At 39.3% G+C, this 22,567-nt stretch overlaps 1 protein-coding gene across 1 annotated transcript in view; it reads right to left on the reverse strand.

Moving 5' to 3' along the window:
• Nucleotides 1-11,468: 11,468 nt before the first annotated feature.
• Nucleotides 11,469-22,567, reverse strand: part of GALC (galactosylceramidase) — a 39,912-nt gene continuing 28,813 nt past the window's right edge. Inside the window, exons 11-17 of the mRNA XM_050897299.1 lie at nucleotides 22,350-22,439; nucleotides 20,959-21,048; nucleotides 20,475-20,619; nucleotides 19,762-19,942; nucleotides 16,817-16,980; nucleotides 14,393-14,469; nucleotides 11,469-12,616 (exon numbers count right to left, since the gene is read on the reverse strand). Of these exons, the coding sequence (XP_050753256.1) occupies nucleotides 12,473-12,616; nucleotides 14,393-14,469; nucleotides 16,817-16,980; nucleotides 19,762-19,942; nucleotides 20,475-20,619; nucleotides 20,959-21,048; nucleotides 22,350-22,439 (891 nt within the window). The 3' untranslated portion in view covers nucleotides 11,469-12,472. The remainder of the gene's footprint in view (nucleotides 12,617-14,392; nucleotides 14,470-16,816; nucleotides 16,981-19,761; nucleotides 19,943-20,474; nucleotides 20,620-20,958; nucleotides 21,049-22,349; nucleotides 22,440-22,567) is intronic.

Genomic DNA, 22,567 nt, shown 5'->3' on the forward strand with positions numbered 1-22,567 from the left:
ATGTCACTGGCACACCATTTTACAGACAGGGAATCTCAGATACAAGAAACTCACATCAGTGGCAAAAGACTCTACAAAATCTTGACTCCAGGACTCGACTTGGAGTCAAGACTGGGTAATTCTTCAGTAATTCACAAACATCCCAAGTTCAGGTACACAAGGGTTTCTTTTCTCTACTATTAGAACTCTACCAATGGGCTGACAACACTTCTCTGTCTGGCCTATCACTCTACAGGAGTATCAGCAGTACTAAAAGCCACCAGCAGATTAAGGTGGTGGCATTCTGTCCCCTTGGTCTGAACGTGAAATCCTACCTCCTAAACTTCCTTAATCATCTGAGTAGCCTTCCTGTCTTTTCACCAAGTGAGTTGTAAGGACAGACTGCACAAATGAAGCCTAACAGGAAACCTTCACGGATCTGCTCTGCAGAAGGGCTAACTACCCACAGCTCCAGCTGAAGGTCACCAAGTTCCATATCTTCAATTCCTCTGGGAGTTAGGTCCATTCCCTCACTTAAAACATCTTACAACTAACAGACGGTTGCTCCTTAGCCGGCTATTCCAGGTACCCTCCCTTACTCTCTTGGTCTAGAGAATGGTGCGAGCCCTCCATTTGATGTAGCATTTTCCACATTACAGCTCTCAGAAGACTGTGCTCTGCCGAGCGTTATGTATGGCTCTCTGAGGCATCGGATTATAGCTCAGCTCTGTTACTAGAACTCCTTCTTATTAACTTTACTGCTCTGTGCTATGTATTACAGCACGAAGCAGCCCAAGCGCCCACCCGCGCTGCACATGGATTCAGTGGTTTGTCATTACGGACGGGGAAGCCAGAAACAGGAGCTCTTGGCAGCGACTGGCAAGCGCAGATTTACAACAGCGGCTCATCTGGTCTCTTCCTTCTCTCTCAGGAGCTAAAGGCTCTGCCTTAAGTAAATGCACTCACTAAATAATCCACAAGGAACTTTTTGAAATGAGTCAAAACACTGCTAACAGGCTGCCAAGCTGCATCCCTGCGCTGACTACACAAAACGCAGTCGTCCTGATGTTATCTTGCTGGCCATGACCAGCAAGACCCAAGACAGGGCCATAACACTCACCTGCTCCACAGATACTTGTAAATAACCACTGTCCTCTACAGGCTATATGATGTCTTGGGATGTCTCTTCCACTTTCCTGTAGATCCTTCACTTATCCAAACACATTTTTTGGTAAGCAATTTGCCTTCAAAGTACTGTGGGTGAAAGGGAAAACCTATTAAGGTTTAATGATCACATTTCAGTCCCTTAGCACCTCATGGAAAGTTTTCTTCCTCACTTTTGCACAAGAAGGTAAAGTTATAGCAAGGAAAGGCAAAATGAAAACTTTAAATGTTCCTGAAGATCATGTTCTATCAGAGCAAACTGCAAGGAAAAGAGCTGTGACCCAGACAGCACAGAGCACCTAAGGACCTGTAAAGATAACCAACAACACTTGGAGGAATTTCATCAAGAAAATGGACAAAAAATACGCAGACAGTATTAAGGTTATAAACCAATAAGCAAAATTTCTGTAGTTCTTCAAAGATGTTCCCTCTCATTAGACAGAGGGGCATGACACTCCCACAGAAAACATTATCTTCTTTCTCCACAGAAACTCATATAAAATGCTGGTTGTAAGAGCCACTTAAGACAAATAAGCACCAAGTTCCCCGCCTTGTGCCTTTCCCCACCACACAAATGATGTATCCACCCTTTAGAGAAGCAAACCTCAGGGATACCTTACATAAAAGCAGGACTAAAGAACAGTCCCCACTTCAGTTTCGCACGTCCTCTGGGTATTGCTATAATCTCTGTCAAAATCAGAAGCATTTCTCTTTGCTTTCCAGGAGGCAAGGCACAGCAATACATTTTCACATCAGGATCTTGTATCTTCGTTTTAAATTCCACACAATCCTTCTGCTTCCCAGTCCCTACACACATCTGGGTAGGCCCTTTCTGGGGCAATGCAAAGGGCACAGAAAAAAAAACCTGTGCACCCATAACTAAGGATTTCCTTGAGCAAGGTGTTACCAGAAAGGCTGAGCTGAGACAGCCCATGCTTATGGCCAGCGTTGAGCTGCCTGACGTTGGTGGCCTGTGAGGGACAGGGAAGGACATTGCCTCAGGAAGTCTGGGGCTTAATCCAGAGTGAAAGCAAATAGCTGGCTATTAACCTACGGCACATAAAGCTTTTGAAAACCTGGCATGAGGGAGTGAATTGCTTTCCCGGTAATCACTGCTCATTTACCTCTCCCATATTTCTGATTATGCTGTTCTGAGACACTTGATAATGGCCAAACCCATCCTCCCTTTCTGCTTTCACACTGTTGACCCCTTTGTTTTTATAAGTTTCTCAATCACCCCAAAGTCAGGCAGTTCCAGTTTCCGACGTGCTCTTTGTGTCCTCCCCTCACACGTGTCTACAGGGCTGCTGCCTTTCCTTGTCTCCAGACCTCTTTGAGCAAAGAACTGCCTTGTTCAAGGGTAAGCTGGATGACAATTCCTCTACCAGTGCAAACATGCTGCTTCTTTCTCACAAAGTGTCTCTGTCCCTTGCAGCTGCCCAAGCTACCAATTTGATACTTTAAAATTAAAGCAGAAAATATGAGCCCCACACCTCAGAAAACCTCAAACTGACAGAAAATAACAATCTTGCAGCTGTACACTGTAAAAAGCTCCTATACACCTTTCTCATTTGCTGTCACATCTAGTCTGGGGTTTCGTCCTGTGATTGTGTCTGTGCACGTGCACAGCTCTCCTGTACAGTGTCAGCAGAGCACATATGGCTGCATGCAGCAGTACACATGTGCACGGTGGTAGGGAGACCTTCCAATATCAGGGCTGTGGTGTGTAAAAGGCTTATAGGATACGGGCTGTAGCAGCACAGTTATCAGGGAAGAGCAAACTCATTGTGCACTAAAAATAATCATTGCAGATCCTTTCATAGCTTGAACACACGAGTTAAAGATTACCGAGACTCACACAAAAGCTACGCCACTGGCAGCAATTGCACGTTTGGGGCTTTTTCTCGTTTTAATGACTTTGATCCAGACAAACCACTGTAGGTAATAGATGCTTTACGAAGCATTTGGGTTTTTATAGGTTAATCTGCTTAAAGCAGATGCAAAATTATTAAAAGACAAATTAGTATTCCTTGTAAGGGTTTTGTACACAGAAGGCTGTCCACAGTCTCAACCTTATCTTTCTTCTCAAGTAAAGCTGCCTTCATTCCTGGTTTTCATGGCTCAGAGAGGCTGGCTCCAAACCCAGCAAGACAGTTGTTTTGTTAGTCATACTTCCACTGCCATCTAGTGCCTCCAGCACAGACCGCAAGGTCCTCTTTCTTTACGAACTTGTCACAAAAGATAAAAAGTCCTAAGGTTCATGTCAAACCTCAATTTTTCATTCGGAAACCAATCTTTGTGATACCACTATAGATTTTTTCCTGAGTACAGATCAGACTTGCTGTAATGAGGTTTGGTTTTTTTTTTGTAGCCTGAAGTATGAGGTACCCCTCCTGACTGTCTGGGCTGAGTGGTAGTTTCAAATACCATGTCAGTCACACTCAGTGAACTGGAATAGCATTGCTGTTTATCTGGTTTTGGTTAGGATCGAGAGACTTTTCACAGGGAATTAGGTCTCTGGAGGAAAAGTAGCAGCTATAGTTAAGCAATAATGTGAACAGTGTTCATTAGCTTCAGGAATACGACATTGAGAAAAGGTGACTGCAGATGTAACAAGTGGACTTGGCCTTGTTTTCCTCTCGAACCATTCTGCTCTTTTGCTAGGTATGACCTATATCATTTTTTTCAATGAAAAAAAGGGAGAGAGCCTGGAGACAAGCACTTCTGAGGGCATATTATGGACTCAGGCTTTTTATAGATGCATTAACACAACACCTCCTACCTTGTTTAGTCATGATAAGTATGCAGGGACTGATAAAACTCCAAGGAGACACCATGTAAGCTTTACATCACTCCCTTATGTGTTTCTATACCAAACAAGGCCATTGTCAACCTATCCTACTCATCTCCATTCTACTGGTTCCACTAGAAAGGCAGCTCCACGAAGCACAGCACGTTGCCTTACCTTCTGCGGAAGATTTCCTTGCGGGCAGTGGCAGCTGTTGGTGATGTGCCTGTGTTTCAGCTCACTGACTCCATCACTTTTGCCTCTTTTTTCCCTGCTGTGAGACTGTTGGACAGAGAAACCACAGGACACCAATGTACTGCTGGTACATGGAGTCAAGGGAGCCCCTTCCAAAACTCTGTGAAAAGACCCACACACATAGCATGACTGTCATTAGAGGTAGAGTGTCATCACCGTCCTATGCGCTGTAGCTCTCTGACATGAAGAACAAAAAAGGCAGCATGTTCAGTGGCAGATTCAAAAGGAAATAAAGTCACCACTCCCAGTCCCCCACCATCACTAACGCAGAGGTGACAACTGCCAAGCAGAGGCACGTCCGCAGTGGCTTGCTCTCAGAGCACTGTCATTTTCCCACTTACACTTTCGATAGGACGTGACACTGAGCTTTTAATCAGTGCTTTTCCCTGCTAACGCTTTTAGTCTTTGTAGGAAGGAAGTTAAAGCAGCAGCTCTATTTCAGGTCTATTAAGTAAGAATGCTCACTATATCTCTGTGTTGCATCCTTTTTCTAATGAGGAAACTGAGGCATGGAGTGAACCCAGGACACCACGTTCGGAATAAATACCATTCTGCAACATCCAAGGCTTATTTAAATCTTCAAACTGCTCGTATTCATTCTGGGTTGCATAAGCACTTTGAGCAACAGTTGCAGTTTTCTATCCTTTGATGCACTCCATATTTCCATCTACCACTCACTTAAAGCTCTGGTAAGTGTAGTGAATTTAAATGTTATTAAAAAATCCAGGACTATCCAGGACTGCACACAGTGCTCCATAATCACTTAAAAACAGAACAGTACATTTTGAAAAGTCAATACAGCTTCATCGGTAAATTCATTATATTCTGCTTTCAGAGCACTGCCCCCAACAGAGACAAACCTAAATAGAGAATCTCCAGATCATCAGAAATGTACAGCACGCAACACGCACTTCTCTTTTATCTGCAGTAGAGGGCACTGGTAATATTTACATGGTACTGAGCTCCTTGCAGGATTAAAGAAGTGGGATGTGGTCCACAATCTTTTGGAACAAGCAGGCACAGGCAGAAAAAGACATTTCAGTTAGACAATGCAAGGCTAAAACCTCACAGGGCAGAAAATAATCACCACCACACTTAGAATCAGCACATTACTTTAGTGGAAGCTAGCAACTTTTTCAGAGAAATTGCCTTCTGAAATGACCTAGTATGGATAACTACCCCCAGCAGAAGTCTTCAAAGGCATCTGAGGATGCAGTATATGCTCATCAGGGAGGTTGCTAAACACAGAATTGCTGTAATCAGGTTTTGATGTAATAAAAGTAACCCAGCACCCTTTCTGCATCAGGCTTTCGGCGGGGGGGGGGGGTGCAGGGGGGGGAGTCAAATGTGAACTTGGGGGTGGTAAAAGGAGAAATGATAAATAGAAACATGGTCCAAAAGGAAAGAAAGAAAATCCTTCAGACTATTAACACTCCAATGCCTGATTGTACATGAAAAGTGATCAAAACCCTGCCTGACTTCTAGGAGGTTGACTTGTACAAAGAAGGTACAGAAGATTGGCATCTACCATTCCCAGTTCTCCATGTAACACACAAGAAAAACACTCACCTTCAATCCTTAATATTACCATTGAGGATGTTACCCTGGTAGCCACCCTATATGGCACCAGGGAGTGTGTGGGGCGATAAAGGTAGGGAAGAAAAAATACTGGTAAGATGACTTATGGCTTGGCAGCTAAAACACCAGAAGAAAGTTTAGTTGCCTACAGGGTCCTGCTGATGCCCCCTTGCAGAACCTGGTTTATATGAATTCTATTGATTAAAAAAACAGGTTCCAGTGAAAACCTATTCAGTTTCATTGACTGTAGACCATGTGGCAAAATCCAGTGAAGTGACAATATTCAGATTCAGCACAAGAAAAAAATTCATTAGCTGTAATACAGAGCTAAAAAGATTGAATTGTACAAAAGATGAAGATTATTGCATTTTCACCTGGCTAAGTATTTGAGTGGGAAGTGCAACAGATGTCTGCAAATATTCACCATTTAAAAAGCGCAAACAGGGAAGGAGAATGAAACCGAGAGATGTAAAGAATATATTTACCTTTGGGGAGGGTGGGATTTTTGTTGCAGAGATCTGCTAGAACTATCATTAAGAAAAAATTATTTACATCTTTCTCATTATGGCATTTGAAAGGAGTCTCCAAAATGGATTCAGTAACACCGTAACAGAAACTCCCATTGGCTTGAGAAGTGGGTATTCAGTCGATATATCTATACGAAAGCATTCATCTAATCAAAGCATTTTGTCTCTCAAGGTAGAATCACAAGTGTTTCATGAAGGACTCAAGCCACCCCACAAGTAAATACTAGAGCTCAATAAATATTAGACACATTCTGCAGTATCAACCTTGCTTTTAGCATGAATTGGGAAGAAAAGCTCAACTATCTCCCTCCTCCCCTTACACAGATCATAAATGAAACTAATGATGCTGTCTGTTTTAAAATCAATAGCAGAGTAGCCACCTACAAAAGAGAAGTGGAAGCTCTCCCACCCTTTTGCCTCAGCACTCAACTAAGGCAGGCCCCAAAAATGTACAACAGGAAAAAATTCTTATTTGGCAAGGAGATGGGCTGAATGATCAACAGGGTCAAGTCAACACCCGAACAAATACTTTTAGGTTACTCTCGTCTCCACTTTCCATTCTCAGCCGCCTCCTTCTGGTACAGACTTGCCCTGCTGCGTTGAGTGAACTTCCTATAATGCTGGCAAAACATTTTTTTACAATAAAGTATCAGCTGAGCAGCGAGAAAAGAAAATTGAAGTTGAACCACTAAGCAGCAATCTTAGACTGAACAGGAAATAGGCAGCTTATGCCAGAGACATTGTGCACCCCAATGCAGCTTTACAGATCTCACACCGAGACACTAGCATGCACCTCAGCTCAGCACAAAACCTGTCTGATCTCTTGCCAGCGAACACTACCATTTATTGCTCCCACTACAAAAGCAATCGCATCAGAAGGGAATACGGACATCCTTAATAGGATTTGCCCTTCGTCATTGCTGCGTGTTCTTTCAAATGACCCGCTTAACTCTGTATAATCAAGCTAAGAGGCTACAGAGCCGCTCCTGGGCAATCTCAGGTTGGCTGATGTACATGAAGCTTCCCAAAACCTTGGAAGGAGGGTGGCAGTAAGAGAGAAACATTTTCCCTTTTCTTACAGCTCTGCTGCTATGCTAGCAGAGAAGAAACCTTCTGCAACCAGGAGCAGGACTGATTCGCACATCACAGGCATGCCTTTCAGCCGCATAACCTGTTGTCACGTTTTCTTACCTTTTCTAATCCTAGTGTTCTTGGAAAATGGCAGTCTCTATAATTAGCTAAACAACATTTGCTTTTTAGCAAAATTTAAGTCCTGTATTCTCTATAGGCATTTTAATTAAATTATTGCTCATGGAAAACAGCAAGGAAGATGACTGCATTTCCCAGCAGGAACTGAACAAAGGAAGTCAAGCTAAACCTGGAGTGTTCTTTGCTTTTCCCCGTATTATTTGGGTATACACGTGCAGAGTTTGTTTTGGGTTTTTTGTTGTTGCTTGGTTGGGTTTTTTTAAATAGTCATTTTGGTGTTATCTTCTCTGTCTTAGACCATCAAGGGTTCCCAGACCATGGCTGCGCAACATTAGCCTAGTGTACTAGGGTTCTGTTTTCTCTTGCAAACCCTCAAGTTAGTACTGTACTGAGCCATCCTCTACTACAGTTCTGCGTTTTGAAATGCATCCGTGAGCACAGTAAAACCAAAATGACTGTTTTCCTGCTCTAAATGAAGTTTTAACTCTCAGTCAGGCACACTTGATACCAACAGAAAAGGCATTTAAAAAAAAAAAAAAATCAACACTAACAAATACTTTTAGGTTACTTTTGTCTCCACTTTCCAGAGATATGTCTAGGTTTAGCCTGGGGTGTACAAAAGTAAAGCACACATTTAACACACTAGTTGCAAAGTTACTTGGAGCCCCCGACGAAATTAATGTTTGGGTTCTGTATCTGTTTCTAATCTTATCCGAATATAATTCCTTGAGGGGAAAAATACTGTTTTACAGTTGTTTGTCTTAGCTACTATGAAAACCACACAGAAGTATCTTGGCACACAGTGAAAGCTTGGCAACACTGCTGCACCACACTTTTTCCTCTGCTCAGTTGTGAGCAGGTGTTTGGGGTTTTTTTAAAAACACAAGTTCTAGAAACACCACCTTTATTGTTTCAGTGACACTTGAGCATAAATGGAAGCAACATATCTAGTGGCAAGAGGAACTTGCTCATGCTAACTTTTTTGTGCATTACCAATACGGGCAGGATGATTGTTAAGGTTCCAGCCACACACAAAAAGCTTTTAACCTTTACCTAAGATATCTTTGTTAAGAAAATGGATAATCATTTGCATTTTATTTCTCTGTTTCAGCAAGCCCTGACATTAATCAGCACATGATATTTCTTCCTATCAAGTATCAAAGTATAATACGCTCAAAACCTTAAAATAGCTACCTGATGATTCCGCTACCAGCCTAGCAAGTCTTTCAAAATTAGGGTTTTTTTACAACCTTCTCCCCCTCCCCCACTCCCAGCATGTGCTAGACTTGAATGAATGTAGTACTTACAAGGGCAGTTAAAAAAAAACAAACCCAAACCAAACACACCACCAAAACATCGAAGGGAGGATAATAAGGTCTCCAAGCACTGTCCCTCTTTGGCCATGCTGCTGAAATCAAAGACAGCAATAATTACGGTGGCTATTTTCATAATATGCACACTCCTCCAGAAAATGGACTCTCGATAGAAACTTCAGGTAAGCCAATGAAAAATTAAGTGAAAACAACCAACCTGCTGCTACCATGCAATAAAACTGATTCAATAAGGAAAGAGCAAACCACTACCACTCCAAATCAAATCCTGAACTAGAAATTTACTTTTGATACAGTGAAACCAGGAGGCGGCTGCAAAAAGAACCATCATCAGTAGCCTAAAGTAATAGAGTCTCCTGTAATTTTAAAGCAAAGGAGTCCTGGTGTTCTGCAGGAATTTGAAAATCCCAAGAACTGCTCATCATGTCTAACCTCAAAGGTGAGGTGGCAGAGAAGGGACAGAATTGATTTTGATGCAGTGTTTGTGTAGGCGGTAGCACATACCTGGCTACTGGAAGACAGTATTTCCAGGGTAATTGGTATCTACTGGCATGATGGCCTGGAAAACATGGCTAGCTCTATGGAATCTCTGTCCCCCTTTTAAAGTTGAACCCTTAAGTTTGGGGGCGAGGGGGAAGCACATTTGAAGCTAGATTCAAAAGGATATTCAAAGTAAAGAAGACTCATTTAAACTTTAAAAGTACCTCCATACAGCACTATCTGTTTCCATACCTAGAAAAAGACTTTCGCTAAATCTCACAAGGACTTAGTACTCAGCAGTTTTGCATGACTGGCCCTCAAATACAATTTAATTCCCTTAACTAAATGCAAAAAAACCCAGAAAGAAGCAAAATGTATATTGAGCACTACAAAAAAATCATTTTATCAACAGCACAAGTCCTAATGCATATGGATTTTGAGATATTTGTTAATGAGGACTGTTTGGCTATTCAGAGTGTCAGAAAACCTCTTCCAACCCAATTAAGCTAATGCCAAGCATATTTATCAGGAATCACAATGGAAAAAACTGTGAGCTTTCTTACTGGAGAAAACCAAGACCCATTTACAGAAGCATTCTGCACAAATAAAGGGGTTTTAAGTGTTTTATTTGTCCATTTGGAATGATTAGTATTTATAATCAACAACATAAATCCACCCCTCAGTGAAAGACCTGACAGCTTGTTATTGCCAAACATATTGCAGCCTGCTGAAGGGTGAAGAATTACAGACATATAAAGATGAATAACATTATATCACCATTAAATCACTCTGTTCATAACAGTTTAATCCTCTAACATTATAAATTAAGATTAGAAAAAAAAAATCAACACTTCCAGTGATAAAATACATTGTGTTTAGTACACAATATAACAGTACAGTTTATTACACTAGTGCATTAAAGGTAAAAAAACTGGACAGCTCCTTTGGAATAACTGTATCATTTCTGAGCTCTTACACAAACACTGCTTGCAGCCACACAAGCTACCAGGAAGTCTCCAAGAAGTATCCTACTAGGAAAATCCATCACAGCTGAAACAAGTTTATTCTGAGAACTACTTCTCCTATACTCATTATTTGATTATGAGGACCTAAAATTAGATTCCTTCACATCTGGAGTTACCAGTGACATCCCTTCTGAAATCAGGTAAGTAATGAACAGATTTGCATCCATACTTCAACCATCAAATGAAACTGAAGTGGAAAAATGGCTTTCATTTTTCACTCAGTTAAGTAAATAAGTAAATAGTTACTTAATATTTGGAAGCCTTCTACAAGAGTTTTGAAGTTTAGTGCTTTGGACCATTTTTCAAAGTTACTAGCAGGTATGAAACTTGCACACATGAATGATTCATAACCAATTAATAGCAATATCAGTATAATAGCTAAAAGATAAAACATTTTTACTTATTAGAGATGGAATTTTGAGATCTCTTCTCCAAAAGCTAATTTGGAAGATAACCTTTATAAAAATTTTCCAGTAATGATTCGTATTACATTAACCCTACATTAGATGACAAATTCGAAGACTGAAGTTAACATTTACTGGAATCAGCCTTAAAAATAAAGTGGATCAGAATAATAATCTGTATAAATAGAAGTATACTGCAAATCTGTTTCTCAAGATAAGATATTGCCTGTTACAGATAGCCTCATACAGCTATTAGTGCCCTATCAAGCCCGTGGAACTACTTGCTTGTCAATTAAATAGGATGTGAATGTGGAAAGTAGACGGACACAGGAGGCATGTTTCGTTATGGCAACAAACATCATCTTCATTCAAATTGACCAACAGCAAACAAGAAAAATTCAGAAGCCAACCGAATTTGGAATGTGTGTGATGAAAATCCCATTTAGTACCTCACTATATTCTCAAAGAATTTTTTTTTTTTGTAGCACATTAACGTGGAAAAAATACAATGAAGCAACAGCAAAACAGAATCCCTCCTTTCTCAAGGACCTGAAATTCCCTGTGAACTTTACTGCGTGACACCTAGGAAAAGTTTAAAAACAGACACTATTGTGTCACTGCCACTGCCTGGCACACTAAACAATTCTGTCTGCATCCACTACTGTCACTTACCTTATGAACAGATTGCAAGCTCTTAAGGGCAAAGATTTTTTTTTTTTTTTTTTTTAATTTTATACCAGGATGTGATAGTATCCATATCTCCTCTGTGCTACATTAATATAATAAGCTAAACAACATTGTTATGCTTTAGTTATTTTCTGCTCTAAGCTTTAGATCCATCAAAAGTGAGAGATGGTTGCCCAAGTTTCTAGGAACAAAAGGCCAGTTTTTCCACATGCGACCTGACAGGAAAGTAATCACTCTGCTTGCCAGCATCCATGATGCAAAGCTTTTATTCTTTGCACCGTGCAAAAAAAGCCACAAGGCTATCATTAACGAACTGCAAGTTATGGTACCTTTTCATCCATGTCAACCCTTTCATTGGGAAGAGGAGGTAGTTTAGAAGTAAGGCACATCCTGCACTGCGTGATCAGCCATAAGGCACATTTCCATTCCACCGAAAATATCATCTATTTTAAGGCTGGCAATGAAGTTGGAAGAAGTAATCAAATGCACTTGGAGTACTGTAATGTCTAGCCTCAGAAAAACAGACAAAACATCCTTTTTTTTACTATAGAAAAAATAGGTACTTCGTCCAAATGAAATTTGAGAATGACAGATCTACAAAAGTATGGGGCCACTGGCTCATAAAGCTTACTGGCATTTAACTTTCTTTCAGAGTGAAAGGAATGGACACAGTCATGTAAGTGTTAAAAATGCAGCTTGAGATGCCTCCGTCTTCTGTTAACTTCTAAAGTTATCTTAAAAGTGAGCTGGGAAGTTAAGATGTTGTTATTAAAAGAGATTTAAATCCATGATTTTGTTTTCATCATTACCTTGAAGTAAAATTTACCCCCAAAAATTGAAGGGCAAAAATCCCATAGCAACCAGGAGATAAAGTTACAGTCATGTTGATACCGACTCAAGTAAACCTTTAACAAATAATAAGGACAGAATGCTGATTCCTTGCCAACAGATCAATCTCAGCATAGCATTAAGTTGACCTCAAAGTTTGAACTGGCTCCTATTCAAAGTAATATGAGAACTGGGTTCTCCAAATGCAAAAGCCACCTCAGCTAGCTTCAACATGAAAGTTGTCGAACTGTGCAAATTCAAACGAGCGAGTTCCAATAGCAGCCCAGCCGTTACTTGGTTTAGGAATGGTGACATTCTCCCAGAGTGGATAACCATTTAACAGTCCTGAGGCAGAAGTGCCCTGTCAAAAAAAAGGAAAAAGTTCGCTTTGTAAAATCCAGTGATTGTGTTGACACTGAGCCTACTCACATGGGAGAAGAGACAAGGCAGAAAGATGTCAACTTTCAACTACATTTCACACATTTTCCATGCAGAGGCGCTTCTAAATATTGCATAGAATCCTCTAGTGCCTAGCAGCTCTGTGAAACACATCTAATGCCTTTACAGTGAATATATAAAAGGCTCATCTTCCCCTAACTCACAGCTTTGCAAACTCAGTGTAGAATCTGAAAGGTAAACTGGTTTTCCTCTTCCACTTGTGTCAGGCTCCTTCAAACAGCCCAACTGTCTTAAGGGGATATGATACACCTGGCACTGATTCTGCAGAATTAGGCAAAAGTCAATAGGAGAGATGTATTTTAGTCATTAAGCTGAGATGAAGAGGGGACAGCAGAACTTTCAAGTATCATGTTGCCCTTAAAATTAAAAACAGTTTCAGGAAAAGTTACAATTTATCTTGCCAGTGTTTCACTAAACAGTATTTAGAAAAAAAGTACTTCAGTTTACTTGTATTTCTTAATCTGAAAGACAATTACAGACACAGGTAAAAGCAAAGAATGCCTTTCAAGAAGGAGTCAGCATGAGAATTCTTTAAAGAGGGCTCTGCACTTCTGTCATTACATCAAAGGCATATTTGGTACAAAATACTTTAACAGCACAGATGGAAGTTTGTAGCATCATCATTTTAAAATTACCACCACTGTTTTATGTTTTAAATGATTTATGTTCATCTTCAGCACCCCATTCAGGTTAGCAAATGTCTTGGCCCATTTTACAGATGGCAATCACTGTCCTAAGTGTGGGTGTACAATAGCCAAAACTAAACTACATCCATTCCAGTGAATGCCCCAGGTACAAGCGTCCCTTTGTCTCCCAATGTGAAAGCACAAAAGACAAAAAACATCTTCTAATCCTCACTGACATTTTAGGATGAGGGAAAGACTCAGTGCATAATTTTAAAAGAGAGTTTGCTTCAGTAGGAGATCTCCCCAGCTAGGATTCAAGCTTCCCCGTATTTCAGCCCACATTGCAGTTGCAAAGGTTACATTAGGCAAAGGGATTTGGCATTCAGCAGAGGCACTTAAAGCCTTTTAGTTGCTTGTACCAACGTCACACCCAGCCAAGTGCACAGGTATATTTAAAGTAGAGCTTGGGACTACTTTCCTCACCAAGTGACTATGGCCAAAAAAGGTGGAATCGGGGGGAAGGAAAAAATGTGGACAGACTTCTCATTAACTGTGGCCCATTTTTAAAGCAACACTATGCCCATGCTTTTTAAGTACAGGAAAGAAAGATGGCAGCTCCTCTGAGTTCCCCGGTCCTTAATTAGCTCCACATACAAGCCCTTAGCATGCAAAGGGAATTGGTGGGAGCCAGATTTGCAAAACAGGCTTGTTTAGTAGTTTACTGACAGTCTTCAGAACAGGAAGTCAGCTCATGATCTTTTCATTAGATTAAACAAAAGATTTGCCTCTCTAGCCCTCCTATCTCCAGCTTTCAACTCATCTTTCCAGTTATTTTCTATACCCTCTCCAGTTTCTCAAGATCTCTTTAAAAATACAGGCAGCAGAACTTGCTGTGGTATTTTAATATTGGTTTAAAATAGCAGAGATATTTATGTTTTAGATGGGCCAAACTAATGCAAGTAGACAGTCAATAGTATAGCATAGTTTTGCCTAAACCATTTAGGACTGGAAGTTTCATAACTGGTTTTCTAGCTTTTTGCCCGTGTCCTTACCTGAATGTTGAGAGTAAGCGTGTGCCACACATTATCCCGGACACCAGAAAGTCCTTTCATTAATATTTCTTCTCCAGCTGCAAAACATGTTTAAGGTTAGCAAAGTGTTACTTCACTCCCTTGCTGAGACTGAAAAAATACCAAGCCAACAAAAGGAAAATAATACCTATTTTTCACAAGCGTTCAGGATTGACATCTTACCAATTTCAATTGCAGCATAGAAGGCTTAACATGCAAACCTGGACTCTACATTATCAGTGCACTCTCCTGTTTTGCCAGGACTATTTTTCCACTGAAATCTCCAATGCTCTTCGGAATTTGGCCTGAGATAAGGATTCCCTCTATTGAGAGTACGGGTTCATGAAGTGTGACAGTAGCTATTGCTCTGCTTGCTCTATAGATCTCCTGTTTATGTATTGGAACTTTTTTAAATCAGAGGTTTGAGTTGCCACATCATCATGTTGCTTAGTTCTAGTCAAAATTTAAGCTAAGCAAAAATTGGATGTGACTGACACCTGGATGGAAGACCTGAAAAAAATTAAGTGCTACAAGTAGAATCTTCAGTTATTCAGTAGACAGTTTTAGCTGCAAGTTAATTTAACATTCAGGCTTCCTTCTAGAAAAATATGAAGATCACTGAAAATAGCTGTACAGAAAAAAATTATCATATTGTATAACGAGTGTCTCAGTCTGAAATAACGAGGTGGTTAATCAAAATCCTCTCTTTTCATCTAGGAAAAATTATTTTTGACAGCCTGAGAAACTAATTGGGTAATGTTGTTATGTCTTATTAAAAAGAAATACTGGAATTGATCCTAAACATAAGTATGTTTTTACATACAGCTGAAACTTAAGTTGTTATGGAGTTAGACATTGCGAAGTTTCCCTAGAGAGCACCGGTATGTTAAGACAAGCTAACATAAAGCCTTCTTTATGCTACCCATCCATGGTAAAAAAGGGGGTGTGGGGGAAACCACCACCACAAAAACCCAAAATGAGTAGAAATGAGAAACTACAGCTACCAAATAGAAGACAAAACTATTTTTAAGGTCCAGTACAGTGTGAAACGGGTCATTATAGGCTGTCTTCATATCAGATATACTGTAGTTCTAGAAGTTGTCTTCGACTCATCAGAAACCATTGAAAATTTTAATTTGTACTCATGAAGTGATAGGAAATGCATTTAAACAACAAAACCTGCCACTATTTCAAAGCAAATCGAAAAGAACTTTTAGCTATTGATGAAGTATTATGACATACACTCTTTCATGTGCCTGTCAAGTGCTCTATAGATGAACACATATGAATGTTAGCATCACAAGCAGAATATGGTCTCACTCTACTGAGCTAGACTAACAGCAGAATGCATAATTTGTGGAAACAGTAGGCCAGTCATCATCATCACCTAAGCCAGATGTATGTATATTGACTTGCACTGCTCTACAAGACAGGCCACTGCATTTCAAGCAGGATTTTCTTTTTAGGTGTCATATAAGAATACAGATCAAACCTTTCTGTAATTAATATTGTTTCAGAGTATTTATGAAAAGCAAAATAATTTACATTTGCTAGTGTAAAATAGGTTTTGTCAGCTGTCCTGGTTTCGGCTGGGACAGAGTTAACTTTCTTTTTAGTAGCTGGTACAGTGCTGTGTTTTGGATTTAGTGTGAGAATGATGTTGATAACACTCTGAGGTTTCAGTTGTTGCTAAGTAGCGCTTATCTTAAGCCAAGGACTTTTCAGTTTCCCATGCTCTGCCAGCAAGCAGGTGTGCAAGAAGCTGGGAGGAGCATAGCCAGGGCAGCTGACCCGAACTAGCCAAAGGGGTATTCCATACCATGGAATGTCATGCCCAGTATATAAACAGGGGGGAGCTGGCCGGGGGTGCGGATCACGGCTCGGGAACTAACTGGGCATCGGTCAGCGGGTGGTGAGCAATTGCATTGTACATCACTGGTTTTTTTTTTCCTTCCCCCCCTTCCTTTTTTTGTTATATTCCTTTTCATTACTACTATTATTATTATATTTCATTATTACTATTGTTAGTATTATATTTTACTTTAGTTATTAAACTGTTTATCTCAACCCATGAGTTTTACTTTTTTTTTTTTTCTCTTTCCTCCTCCTCACCCCACTGGGAGGGGGAAGGGGGAAGCGGCTGCGTGGTGCTTAGTTGCTGACTGGGGTTAAACCACGACATCAGCAGAAAAAAAAAATCCAGAAAGCTGAGACTGAGAAGTGGACCAGCCAGTAGCCTTCAGATGCTCTCTTCACATACAAAATGTGGCCATCATTAGAGCACAATGGGTTAAATTCGTAATGATGACAACTGAATTACAAAATCTGAATGTTAGTCATTTTTATCAAGACTATCAAAATGACATGTCCATATGTCAGCATCCACTTCAGCAAAGGGCTGCTTACCTAGGTCACCAGTGACTCTGTAGGTGCCATCTGCAAAAATCCAGAAGAAAACTCCTTTGGTACGTCGAACATATATACCACCATTGTCGACTCTTCCTGCGATAAACACGCCCCCATCACGTTGTTTTTCTATGTAGATGTCACAAGTGACTGTCATGTTTACCCTATAAGAGAAGTTTAGTGCTTTAACAAGCAAGGAATCGGCTTTTTTGAGCAGGCAGTAGGTAGAAGAGTATTCCCTATGTAGTACAGCAACCTTTTTGAGGAAAGACTTAGCAATCTGAATTGTGACCTACAGGTGCAAGATGTACTGGACTTGTCTAGACTGGTTGTTTCCCACCTATGAGTCCATAGATTTTCTTAGGAAAAGCAGTTCTCAGAAACCAACCAAAATGAAGTGTATTGTCAGCAACTTTCAATTAAGTATTAAAAAAAAAAAACAACCACAAAAACAAACAAACAAACAAAAAAACAAACAGAAGGTTTGCATCTCCACAGAAAAACTGTCAGGTCTGCAAAATGAAAAGTTGCTTTTAGATAACTAAATCAAATCCAAGATTCAAGGTCATAGCACCACATCTGCAAAAATTTGATCTTCATTTCTCTAGGATTTTTAATACAGGCCAAGTCTTAAGTAATCCAGCCCTCTTGCCCAAAAGCCAAAACAAACGTTTTTAAACAAAATGTTCAAACATGTTGAAATTATTATTTTCCTGAGGTGATACTTCAGCTCAACAGCAAAGCACCATGTTATACATATAATGACAGCTGTAAAGGTGAAAAAAGCAAAGGAATAGCAGACCAATCAAATGCCACCTAGAAAATTTACAACCTCCCCTGCCCCAAAGTTGCGCTACAAGCCTCTTAACAATAAAAATTAAGAGCATTCTTTACCTCTATTAATGTACATTCAAACTACAAATCTACATCCCATGTCTGAAAGGACTTGCAATATGGATACAGCCACAAGGTCGCATATTTAGGAAGTTTCTAATTATCTACAATTATTTACAGAATGTGAAAAGACTCTCTATGACAACAGCTCAGCTGATAACTAAATCATAAAGAATATTTATTTTAGCAACTCTTCTCCCACCTCTTACATAATAGTAAGAACAACCTGAGATTTCATTCTAATGTAATGCTATTAGAGGTATCAGTCTCTTGGATACATATTCATTACACAAACAAGATTTCTTTCTTGCCTCCTGATGCATTAAACAAGAGAACTCCACATCTTGCTTAAGCCGTTATAAAGAGATTGGAAGCAATGTAGAATGAGTTAAATAGTACTATTTTCAGGATACAGCTAGGTTCAATAAAACCATCAGAGCAAAACACTAACAAGTTCAGGAGTAGGAACAAAAAGCTTTCAGAAGCACAAGATTAAAATCCAAACTAAAACCAACTAAATAATCCTGAAATTTAATCATAATAAATTGCCATTGATGACTGAAGTCAAATATCATTCCACAGATAAATTCAGTGCAAGATTGGTTCAGTATTTCAATAGCATACACTAATGGTTGAAAACATCGACCTAGGACAAGATGAGCCTTAAACTGAAGATGAGGCAAATAAATCAGAGGGCTTGAAATTGAAGACTATCATTATGAAAAATTACAGATCAGTAAAACTTGAATAATCTGCTGAATATTCAGGAAGCAAGCTTGGTTCTGAAAGCAAGACGAAAATTCAGAAAGAAATGGAACCAAAATGAAATAATAGGAAGTTTTTAGGAATCTCAGTACAGTAATTTAAGAATACATCCTGTGTACCTGTTATAGGGATCACTGAATATGATCTACTCAATGAGGGAAAGTTGATTATAAGGGGAATACGAGACCTTGCTTAACAGAGGGCTGCAGAAGAAAACATCAGGTAACTGAAGAACAACCTCCAGCTACAAGATGGTGGTATTCTTCCAGGCTTCAATGCAAAGTGATTCAATCACTTGTCCAAGCCAGAAATTAGAATTGTGAAGCATGTTCTGAACAAGCATTTGGGGGATCAATGATCCAATCAAAGTGGAAAAAAAACTGACAGAATGGCTATTGTAAAGAACATATCAAAAGAATTTAAGCTTGACTTCCAAATAGAAGAAAAAGTTTTAAACAAAGTTTATTATCACTTACCATTACTAAACCAATTAATGAACAGGCTCTTTCCCAAATGCTTTTTAATTTTAAATAAGCATTACGCTAAAATATGCTGCTTGATTCCAAATTACCATCATTATAGCTCCTAGAAAGAATTGCAATCATAACCATATTCTTATCAAACCAGTAAATCTCAGTTATGTTTACTCAGAAATAAAACTGTTCTAAGTAGCAGTTGAATCAAATCCACACAATTCTAGGAACTGCTCAGAAGATGGCAGTCTGCAACAAATACAACTGAATTAACTCCCAGACTATTTCATTGAGATGAGATTGATCAAATCGCTAACAATCAAGACGACTCAATACTAAGTAATTTAAACTGCATAAGTTATTTTGTCTCATTTAAAAACGTATTGAAACTCAGTGCACACTCTGAATTAGGATTTTGACTTGGTCTTTCTAGTGTGCCAACCCAGATCCATTATTCTGAAAAATCAGCTTGAACAAATATGCCCAGCAGGACATTAGGAAAAAAACTTTCCAAGACAGCACAGCAGTGGGTCAAGCTACCAAGAAATGTGGTGGACTCTCCATCCTTGGATATTTTTAAGACTCATTTAGACAAAGACACAGTTGATCTCTTAGAGTTGGCAATAGCCCTGAGCAGGGCCCAATGACTTTTGGAAGTCCCTTTAAGTCATCATTTCTACATGTCTACAGAGAGTCTGAATGCAAAAGCCCTCTGTCCAAGAGAAATGAGGCTTGAGACAGATTAACTGATCATAACTCACACTGTAAGGAGGACATTTCCCCGGATGTGACTAGAAAATGGTATTTACATACCACTGAAAATTTCCTATGAGACTGATGGTCTGGTCTGCATCAGAAGCCCAAGTGATGGGTCGCTGAACCACCACCTGGCGGAGTGTGAACACATGATCTCCTGGGTCAGAAGCATTTATGAAGTATTCAAATACACCTGTCTGATCTGCAAAATTTGGGGCTTCACTGAAAGGTGGATTACCTGTTCAGAAAATAAAATACATATCAATACCAAAACAGTATTTTTCTTCTGTGTACTCTTGTTTTCAGAAATTTCCTCTGAAAATATTCTCCAGAATTTTGACTTACTCTATCAAAGCACAGTCTCCAAAACGGAAGTTTTGGGAGTTGGAAGGTGATTTTAGTTTTGGTTTTGTTTTTAAGCAGACGCCAGTTTTTGCAAACACATGAAAAAGTAAATTACCTTCTTCTCTATCTTCCTTCCAAAAATTAGTTCACTATAGTTATGAGCTATATCATTTGCATCAAGAATTTTAAAACTGTTAGTGATCACCCCGTTAAGACACAGAATTAAATACACCTCATTGCAAGCGAAGTATACAGGTGTAAGTTGTTGGAGAAGCAGACATAAATAAACAAAAATAAAACACGCATTCAGACTACTTCATGTCACTACATTAGAGGACTCAGATAACATAATTGTTATTGCCTTTCTACATTAAGACTGTATCTCTGTGTGAATTAAGTTTGTGGATAAGAGAATTCTGACTTACGAATATTGAAATCATCTTTGTAATTTGAAGGAAAGGGCTGAGGGGGTGGAGGCTCTGGGCAACCACATTTCTGCCCTGTCTTGAGTGTGGTTAAAGTGTAGACTTCATCCACGTTTAGATCTAAAGAAAAACTTCCCTTCCACACCTGGAATTAAAGAAAGCTCAAGCTGCAAAAATCAAACAACTAAATAACAAAATACCCAAGTTTCTGAATTAAAGAAGATCCTCTAAAATCCAGATTTAAGGCAAAAATCCTGTCTTCTTGCCCCAGCATTTAATATCTCTGAGCTATTTTGAAAAGCCCTTTCCCCCAAACTCTGTTACCTCCAGGTAAGCCTGTATATAGTGGTAAAATTGTAGTCAAACGGAGCTAATAAAACATGCCCTAATATGTAGTTTAGGCATGAAAGTCCAGGAGTTCCAGCAAAGGGGGAAGAAACACCTGAAACTGTAGAGAGACTGTAATTAAAACTGATCAACTTACCTTTACAGGATGGAGTTGCTGGAAAAGACTAGAGTTTCCAGATTCAAAACCAAGTCTAGAATGCCACACTTGAAGGGTTTCCACCATATACTACAATGAAACACAATATAAAATTAAAAAAAAAACAAACAAACAAAAAAAACCCCCAACAACAACAAAAACCCCCCTTAAATATTCACCTTGAGAAAAATCGGTCCTCTAAGGGTGTCTGATTTTTGTTATTTTAGAGCTGTTGATCACATTAGAGGCCACCACTCTATTCAGCTAGCCATTACGTATGGCTTATCTTTTTATAGATTATACGTCAATAAGCCATTGTCCTAACATGCAGTAATGTTGCTTATAAAGACAGAAAGCATTGCAATCACACATGCAATCTTTAGCTTCTCTATTACCAACCTAGGAGCAACCAGGCTGAAATAATCTCCTGCTAATTTTGCTTTAATGAGACCTTTAGTTTAGTTGCTGATTCTTTGATATTCATTTTTGAGCAAAGTACTTCACTTACAGATCTCCAAACTTCTGCAATACTATGGCATATCTACTACATTAGTTACAGATTTTAATCATACCCAACCCCTACAATTTTTTTTAGTTACCCAGATGAACAACAAAGCAAGCAACCTCGAGTTTGGTTTGGATAAGCCGTCTGATACTTCCCCCAAAGGGAGCTGTATATCAGAAGTGATGCTCAACTACTTTTCCTAAGCAAACCATCTTATTGCCAAAAGTATTGTCCAAACTATCTCCTCCTAAATGAAAGCAAACTAATGCCATCAAAAAACAAATTCCAAACAAGTAAACACTTTGAGCTTCTGAGAAGCAATCATCCAAATCAACTAACAAAGATTCACTCCAGTTTACACTGTGAAAGTATTGTTCACGTTTCGGAGGGAAACTCAGTTTAGTGAGATAAAAAAAACAAAAAACAAACAACTGGGAGATTCTCAGAGTATCTCTTCACAAGATAGAACAACATAACCTACAGTGTACAATCAACTGCAGTTACTCCCCTGGAAAGGAGCTGATAACAACTAGAAAGGTCATGGCCATGCTGGCCCGTCAAACTATGTCAGCATGTCAGAGCACACAGCCTTGGAATAAATCCTAAAGAAAAATCCAATTGCATTTCTGTTCTGGGGAATTTCTTCTTCAATATACAGATGATTAGACTGGGAGGTAGGAATTCTACGAATTCAGTTATGACGTTACATCTCATGGTAAAAGTAGAACTAGAATGCTCAAAACTTTGCCAGGTGTGTAACAGCCTCTAGTATTGGAGGTAAAGAACTCCAATTTCTTGCTAACCTGTGATATTGTCTGGCATGTATTTGATTATGGATAGCAATTCATTTTACAAGACTGATCAAATGCATTCAAGATCTACTTACAAATGACCCTTTGAGGTAGAAAGTTGCTCTCTGAGGTGTCACACTGAAATGAGGCAGTGGAGGCCTGATACACTGAGAGTGATTATGAGTCTGAAGAAAAAAAATAAATGTAACAGAAGGAACATCCATTACTGGAATGCATCACATGGCAATGTTAATTAAAAACATACAGTAGAAATTGAAATTAAAAAGGCAACATAGGATCAATTTGCAACTAT

Source organism: Gymnogyps californianus, chromosome 5 (genome assembly GCF_018139145.2).
Source record: "Gymnogyps californianus isolate 813 chromosome 5, ASM1813914v2, whole genome shotgun sequence".
NCBI classification, from domain to species: domain Eukaryota; kingdom Metazoa; phylum Chordata; class Aves; order Accipitriformes; family Cathartidae; genus Gymnogyps; species Gymnogyps californianus.